The sequence below is a fragment of the Podarcis tiliguerta genome (genome assembly GCF_965153285.1).
Source record: "Podarcis tiliguerta genome assembly, chromosome: 2".
Lineage (NCBI taxonomy): Eukaryota > Metazoa > Chordata > Lepidosauria > Squamata > Lacertidae > Podarcis > Podarcis tiliguerta.
Genome location: NC_139535.1, coordinates 80,992,350 through 81,000,708, shown reverse-complemented (window position 1 = coordinate 81,000,708; position 8,359 = coordinate 80,992,350). Strand labels below are relative to the sequence as shown.

Genomic DNA, 8,359 nt, shown 5'->3' with positions numbered 1-8,359 from the left:
TCTGTAGGAATTGAGGAAATTGCCTTAGAGATGAGAAACTATTTGTCCATCTAGCCCGCATTACCCATTCTGGCAGGCAGCAGCTTCCCAGTAGAGAAGCCTCTTTCAAATGGAGATACCATTTGTACCTTTGGTATGCAAAGCACATACTTTACCGCTGACTGAGCTATAGACCCTTCCCTTAAAAGAGAAAGCATTTTCCTACAGATACCTATTGTCTTTGCCATTTCCTTCCCTTTGGGTGTATGATGTACTTTATGAGTGGGAAAAGGCACAGCAGAACTAGTTTGCCTTCCTAAACCTGATGGAGAAATTCTAATGACTTCACATACACCCATCGCCTGCCCATTTGTTCTTCTCACTTACCTGAGATGCTCACATCCACTACTTGTAGACCGTCCTTTCTCTCTGCTATCTCCATTTCCTTGCGCTATCAGATGCAGGGTGGATGGAGTTTCGTGGCCCCTGGAGCCTTGTTAGCACTAGCATCAGTGCATTTGCCAACTTAGCCAAAGCAAGTTTCTATGGCACCTGACTCCTCTAGGGAACAATGGTAAGAAAAGGAACAGATCGATATAGAGAGAAAAAACTGGTCTTCAATGGCCTTTAAAAGAAAGGTATGAAAGATAAAGAATTCCCCTATTGAAGCAGAGAATAACTTGAGTTGGAAACTCCTCTTGCACTGAAGGAGGGCAGTGTCAGCCAAAAGATGTGTGTGTGTGTGTCTGTGTGTGTGTGTTCAAGCGCAACATACTCAGCTTTAGAATGTCAGGAGAACACCTGCTTTAGGGTGACAGTAGCATTTGAAGGAGTGCAACCTCAAGTGCAAGTAGATAAATAGGTACCGCTCCAGCGGGAAGGTAAATGGTGTTTCCGTGCGCTGGTCTGGTTTGCCAGAAGCAGCTTAGTCATGCTGGCCACATGACCCGGAAGCTGTCTGTGGTCAAACGCCGGCTCCCGCGGCCTACAGAGCAAGATGAGAGCCGCAACCCCAGAGTCGGTCACGACTGGACCTAATGGTCAGGGGTCTATTTACCTTTAACCCCAACACCGGGAAACTCAACTGGGATTTTTTTTAAGTGGGAGAGAACAGCAAGCTTGCCCTTAGTGGAGAAGCTGCAAGGGCCCCAACAGCCACAATGCAGGTGCAAGTAAAATGGCTCCAAGTTGCTAGATCTATTTCTTCCCAACAAAATATTTGGTTTCTACTGAATGCATATGAAGCAAACATATTTGCCTTCAGCGCATCTCCCCCAACTGCCGAACACAGGGTTTAGAACCATCAAAATACAGCAGTCAGGCAAAATACAGCAGTCAGGCATAGGTTTTTCTTGCCGGCATTCAATAACTATGTGCCAAAGGAAACACTGTTTTTATGAAAATAGCATGTCGACTTAACAGTGGGTTCAAAAGTCCCTTGGGACTGTGGTGTGAGCAATCACAACAGACTAGTGAGCTAATTCAGAGTGGTGCAAGTGCTCCCTGACTGCTCCTTTCTTCATGGCCCCGTAGCTGCTTTTTAAAAGGAGCTGTGATACCAGGGGACAGCGGGCAAGCCAGATCAAACCCAGTGTCCTGGTACTATAGGCAGGGTTCAGCATACCTGCTTTAGCAAACTGGACACAGATGCTCTGGATTCATTCAGATGCCTGCTGTGATTGAGGTGTTCACCTTATGCTGGCACAACAAAAGAGGGTAATACAAATATCATGTAACTATCACGTCAGCTCCCCCCCCCCCCAGCTGACACAGAGCAGATGGGGTTAGGAGTTATTTGGAGCCTGTCCAGTAATTAGGAAATGAGGTTTTATTTCAAGTAATGGAAAAACTCTGAAGCCACTTTTGAAACGGCTTTGGACAGCGGTTGCTTACAAGGTTTTAACCAGCATTAGGAGCCAGTTGTGTAACTGTAAAGCAGCAACTAGCTGTTGCCTGTCTCCAGGAGGAACGGACTACGTGGGCCATGGGAGATATGTAAAGTTTCAACCTAGTTGAGGATTGCGACAGAAATGCAACAAGGAAATGGAGGGAAGACCTCCATTTTCACTGGAGCTGTAGAAGCTGTAGAAAAAAGCACTGAGCAAGATAGGGAGGAACTACCCCAAGGCAACACCTACAGAATCAGATTGGATTGCTATTTATTCACTTCTGGGCTGAAGATGGCTTTGCTGCCGTGTTCCCGCAGGGCACTTGTTACTGTCTGCATAAGCCACCACAATAACATGCAATTGTATAACAAGATTCCTACACAAATTACTGGGATAAAGTCTGCAAGGTGCTTTGAACATGATGTAGGAGGCAGCTTGTCACCCTTCAAATCCTATTAAGTCCTTAAAAAATGGAGAAGCTTGGTCCAAAGTTTTTGACTGACCATGCTGGGACCTGCAAAACTGAGAGCTTTCAGAGATAGGAATCCCTTTAGCCCCAGCAGGGAGGGATGCAAGGTGATTGCTCTTCTCATGCTTTGGAGACTGTTTCTGCAGCAGGAAGTTGCTAGTTGGGTTTGGAAGAATGAGCTCTAGTCGCTAAGCATTGATTTGCTTATGAAGCTCTCTCCTCAAGATCAGGTCGAAACCCATCGAGGCACTAGCGATTCCTAAACAAACATTTGTACTAATTCATCACCCCAAATCCACTACCCACCCACATGGCAGCTGCTGTACAGCAATTATCCAAATGGATATTAATTGCAGATGATAATTCCCAAGCAGGGATCAGGACTAAAAGCTCCATACACAGCAGATTGGGCTGGGGGTGTCCAAGGCAGATCTACGGCAGGACATCATGTAAACATCCCTTACTAGGCTATTGGGGTCTCGACCCCACTCAACACAACTGGGAGGCAGCTGAAACCAGGCAATAAGCAACGGTTGGTTAGCTTGTATATCAAAAGAAGAGGAAGCCCAGCCCCAAAGATCAAGGAGGAACATGGAATCTCACAGGCATCAACAAATATCTATTCACACATTACAGAAACAGCAGCCCTAGTTTCAACACAGTAAGTGCACACACCGTGAGGTATTACAGCCAATCCCGGCTTGCTGGTGCTGTCGAAAACAGGATAAATATGTTTGAAACATTCATATCTAACATTTTAGTATACATAACAAAAAAACATGTGAAACAGGCCCCCCCAAAAAGAAAAGAAAAAACTGCCAAAATTTTGCTCCCATGTTTTATAATCCAGTCAGGATGGCTCCACTCTTTATGTGGTAAATACAATTCCTGAATCTAGAGAAGTGCCACACAGATGTCTTCCTGCAACCACCCCATCAATGTAGGTAAAATACATACATCTTCAAATTCCTGTATACAAATCTGGTTACAGACAATCATTTTTTTCATTCGCACTTTGGATTTGATGCATAAACCACCACTGGTGCATTTGAAGAACTTGTGTTAGCTGCATAAATGTGAAGCTGCCCTCAAATGTCCTCTGGTGTTGGGTGTTTAAACGTCATCTCAGAGAGTCTTTCCACCTGCATCTAGGATGCCATGAAATGGATTGGCTGGCACCACTGGACCTTTTCAGAGGTGCCACCATAACATGGGATGGGGAACTTGTTGCCCTCCAGATGTTGCTGTACAACTTCCATCATCTCTGACTATTGGTCATAAGACAAGAGGGCCTCAAACTCCCTACTCTAGTGCTTTAGGAACAAGCAGAAGAAAGTATTGGGCTGGCACACTTGTGTCTCTCTTCATGCAAGGTTACAATAAGAGCAGAAGCATCAGTTTCCTCTTAAAAACCAAGTAGAGCTCATAATAAATAATAATAATAATAATAATAATAATAATAATAATAATAATAATAATAATTTATTACTTATACCCCACCCATCTGGCAGGACCTCCCCAGCCATTTTGGAAGGCTCCCAACAGAATATTAAAAACACGATTAACATCAAACATTAAAAACTTCCCTAAACATGTCTGAACTTGGCAAACTCCAATTAATTTAAACCCTGGGTGAGGAATCTGTGGTCCAAATATTGTTGGACTACAACTCCCATTATCCCTGACCACTGGCCATGCTAGTTGGGGCTGATGGGAATCAAGTCAAACAACACCTAGAGGGTCACAGGGTCCTCACACTTAGTTTAAACACTGGTTTGCTCAAACAAGCCAGGATCAAATCATTATTCTATGTCCCTGGCTTGTTTGAACAAACCAGAGTTTAAACTAACCAGGGCCCTCCAAGTTCAAATGTAACAGGGAACTCTGGTTAGTTTAAAAGTGGAAGTTTCCAATCTCCTTGTGGCTGCGCTAGAAGAGACGACAGGAGGGAGGAGCAAATGTAACACTAAAGTTTTATGTCAAGTCCAAACTGGGCCTCCCTCATCTTACATGAGGAAGTAGGGTGAACAGAAGAGAGCAGGGCCACATAAACCTGTAACAAGATTTAAGGTTCCTAGCGAGAAACAAAAAATTCCTTAAAGGAAAAAAAGGAGCGAGCTGATCCACCATCAAGTGGGATACCATCCTGCCTGCTGACTTGGTTTTGTGCCACTACCAAAGTTTCACAGCTTGAGTCACAGAACAAATTATGTAGACAACTTTAATTTTCACATTTATTTATATACACTGGGATTCTTCAGCAGAGCTAAACAAGTCTCACAATGCAAGTAGTACACAGCACCTCCCATACATTCATCTCCCCTGGTCTTTTAAAAATAGTAGTACCCCCCGTCTTATACTAAGCGTCAGCACAACCAGTAGGCCTGCAACACTGGGCATCCAGGAACAGCTACTGCTTCTACATGTTACATAGGATTGGGGGGTGAATGGTCTTTAATCCATTCAAACTTTTCCTCAAACCAACAACAACCAAAAATAAGTTATTTCAGTGAGCAATCTACCTTTGCCCTCCCAAAAAAAGAAAAAGAAAAAGAAGAATGAGAACCAAGATGGAGGCTAGACAAGGACATGTGTGTAGACATCAAAGCAGCTCATTTCCTGGAAATCCCCCTTGAAGGAGTAAATAACTGCACTGATAAAGGGAGAAGTAGGAGATGCTTATCCACCAGATATATACAGTTTACACTTCCCCTCCTTTTGGGGAAGGCTGGGCGGAGGTTGTGGGGAAGAGGGGAACAGAAAATAAAGTGCAACCAGAAAACTCATCACAGTGTTAAATAAAGGATTCACGTAACAGGTGGCTGGACCCTTGTCTTCGGCCTGGACACTAGACCAGGTCCTCCAATGTCATGCTCATTCATGATAGCTGGCTGAAGGAGGGACCAGTCTTAAAAGGACAGAAGCAAAGACAGGTATGTGCGTGAAAAGGCATCTCTTTAAGAATAAAGGTTTATCTGGGCAGATAAACAGAGCTGCTGTCAGACAGTCTCTTAGGGGCGTGGGATGTTCTTAGGACTTCAGTGGAGCTTGCTCAGTCAGATTGCGCACTTCTTCCAGGAACTGCTTGGGAGTCAGGATGTGGGATGAGCCTGTGTAGCAGAGAAGAAAAGTTGGAAGGGCAACCTTAGAGGAGTCCATCACAGATCGCATGTGTGTGATATGATTCTGCAGATCACACTGAGCAAACAGGCCCACATGTTAAGAAGCTGCTGTGCTCTGCCAGCACCTAGCTCATCATTACTTGCTAGCTCACACATGACAGACACATGACAGAATGCTGCCGCTGCTCTATATCTCAATCTACAACTGGTTTCTCCAGCCAAGGTTTGAAGAAGAATGTAGCAAACAACCTTCCCAGGTCCATGCCAATACAGTCGGGAGCAGATTTTACCCAAAGAGCTTCAGGACACACGAGTGATACTCAACAAATCCATGTAGTGAAAGTTAGCAATATATAGGTTGGCATCAAAAAGCGGCTGCCAGAAGCAGCCACACCTGCCAGGGCAACACCTCTCTAGCGAATAACTTTATCTTAAGCCAGAAATAATTCATTTGTAGAAGCATTACATCTCCCCATTGCATCAATAATGATAATAATAATGATGATGTTTATATGTATACTACTTTTAACCCCAAAGCCCCCATTGCTAGAAGAGCGCGTTGTCAAGTTCCAGAAAACCCGTCTGAATTTGCTTTCTGCTCTGTGTGTTCCAATATATGTCGCAAGGAACACCAGGAAAATTCCTGAATCATTTACTTGCCTATGAATGGTTTCCAGCCTAAAGAGTGATCTGTGCCCTGGACACGCCCCTCACCAGCACACTTACCAATTAGCACCTCCCACTTTCCATCCGTGGCATCAGTGACTTCATAGGCACAGCGCATTTCCGACATGGTAACTCCCCCCAGTACAAACAGGATGAGGCGGGGTCCTGTCCGGTACTCGGTGGCTGTCTTGGTCTTGTGCCAATGACCAAAGCGAGCACTGAGGGGGAAAAGATGTTATGTGGGTATAGGGCACCAGCTGCAAGAAGACTGTCAAGTTAAGTACATGCCAGCTAGCAAAGCACAGTTTTTCTCTCTATGCTGGGCCTGCTGCTCCCGGAAAGGATGGCTCCTGCACAATCTCAGCCCAGGGAACAAGCAACATATTGCTATGTGAGTTAGAGTTAAGAATGAGAAAAGGAAACCTTAAAAAGGGCTTCTACAAAAAATAAAATGAATCAAACACAGCAAGACAGGGAAACATAACACACATGGAGTTTTATTTGGAGAAAAGAAGCACTAGCAGTTTCAGATGCAGTTCTCTTGTTCTTTGTGTTGTATAAGGTCCTGTATCATACTTGGGCATCATAGAACTACGAGGTTTGATGTGACTCATCACAGCGCTATGAGGTTTGGCACCACAAAATAGTGCCTGTTCGATCTCTTTCATCTTGCAACCACCACCCAATCCTGCTGCACAAACACTCGTGTATAGGGATTATCCCTCTCTCTTACTCCTCCCTGCAGCCCCTCCAGACAAATTTAGGCACCATCACCCCCTTCTTTGCCTTTGCCTGGAGAAGAATAATTCCTACCGCATACACTGCAGCTGTAGAATTCTCATGTTGTGCCACATAAGGAAAAGATCTTGTCCACCAATAAGCTTCAGGAAGATAAACACACACACACACTTTTTAAAAGGCTTTTCCTTGGTTCATTTCTCACTTGGTTTAAGATTTATTTATGGCCCTTTGTTCCCATATAAAGGGGGGGGGGACTTGAAAGAAACTTTTGGAATGTAGATGCAAGCCCTGGAACCGTGTGTTTGTGGAGACCTGGGAAGCGGGTGGGATAGAGAAAGGAGGCATCACAAAATACTTCCACTTTTCCTCACCTCACAGCAGCTTGTGAGGAGGGGCCTGGGGCTGGGCAAGACACATAAGGCCACAACTTCTTGTCCAGCTTGTCCTCGATGACGTCCTGTGAAAACATGAACAAAGAAGAAAAGATCTTACTTTCTTCTTGTTCTGCTGGAAATAATAAGCTGCAGGGCTCATTCCACTGTTCAACTTGACTATGTATTTCGGGTGGGGGTTGGCTTGTTAACAGGCCAAAGAATAAAGGTGAATTATTCGGCACCCCTGAGGAAAACAACAAGGGTTGATTTCCACCAGGCAGTTACCACAACGTTGGTCAACATTACAGAAGATGTGGCATAACACCACAGAAAATGGCACAGGGCAGATAATATAAGGCATGCTGAACTATCACCACTTATTTGCCAAACTCATTTGCTGCTCCAAAATCTCTCCTCTGTGGCAGAAATACTATCAGAATCTCTTTCCCCCATCCCTCTAAGCATTACTCACAACCAAACCACTCCAGCAGCTCAGAGGCACATGGGCCTGGGCTATACAACAACACGGGAATGCTTCATAATGAGGACTTTCAGATTTTAATCCTTTGTTGACTTTTTACGGTGGGAGCTTAATGTTTTGTGCAGCCCAGCTCACAGAGCTACGTGGAGTTGGCTGGGGCGAGAGCAGGCGAAAGGCTCCTTTGATTGGATTTAACTATCAGATTGAAGCTGGATCAATGGGCAGTACCAAGATGAATCGTCAGGGTAACAGCATCCTTGTCAGCCAAGGGCAGCCTGGCCCAAGCGAAGGAATGCAAGCCACACCCACCCGCACCCCATGGCCTGCATGATTCAGAGTGACCGCAGCAAAAGTTGGTCACAGGACAAACACATACAGGAGCCCCCAAAACAAGACAAAATGTTAGGCTGGACACATTCTCAGACCAGAAGTGGGGAAGGAATGGGAGACGGCAAGGACCTAGCACACTGTAAACGTGTTACTCATGGTAGTCACAAGGAAGGGCAAAACAGGTCCAGGTGACTAATATGGAGAGACTGCACCATAGGCCCTGCCTTAGATTGCTTTCAGTTGGTACTACTCTTTTGTGGGGGGAATCAAGTGAACCCCACAAAAATGGGCAGCTCTCTTGCTGCTCT

At 45.0% G+C, this 8,359-nt stretch overlaps 1 protein-coding gene and 1 long non-coding RNA gene across 4 annotated transcripts in view; one reads left to right on the top strand and one right to left on the bottom strand.

Annotated features, from left to right (window-relative positions):
• The first annotated feature begins 2,659 nt into the window (after positions 1 to 2,659).
• On the top strand, positions 2,660 to 4,890 carry LOC310671298. The gene is made up of 2 exons (XR_014507947.1): positions 2,660 to 4,175; positions 4,216 to 4,890. It is a non-coding gene; the product is annotated as an uncharacterized lncRNA (long non-coding RNA).
• STXBP2 (syntaxin binding protein 2) overlaps positions 4,558 to 8,359 on the bottom strand; it is a 35,334-nt gene continuing 31,532 nt past the window's right edge. For all 3 annotated transcript variants that reach the window (XM_083427034.1, XM_083427033.1, XM_083427032.1), the window contains 3 exons: positions 7,238 to 7,323; positions 6,186 to 6,343; positions 4,558 to 5,447 (listed from right to left, as the gene is read on the bottom strand). In XM_083427034.1, coding sequence (XP_083283160.1) covers positions 5,368 to 5,447; positions 6,186 to 6,343; positions 7,238 to 7,323 — 324 coding nt within the window. In that variant the 3' untranslated portion in view covers positions 4,558 to 5,367. The remainder of the gene's footprint in view (positions 5,448 to 6,185; positions 6,344 to 7,237; positions 7,324 to 8,359) is intronic.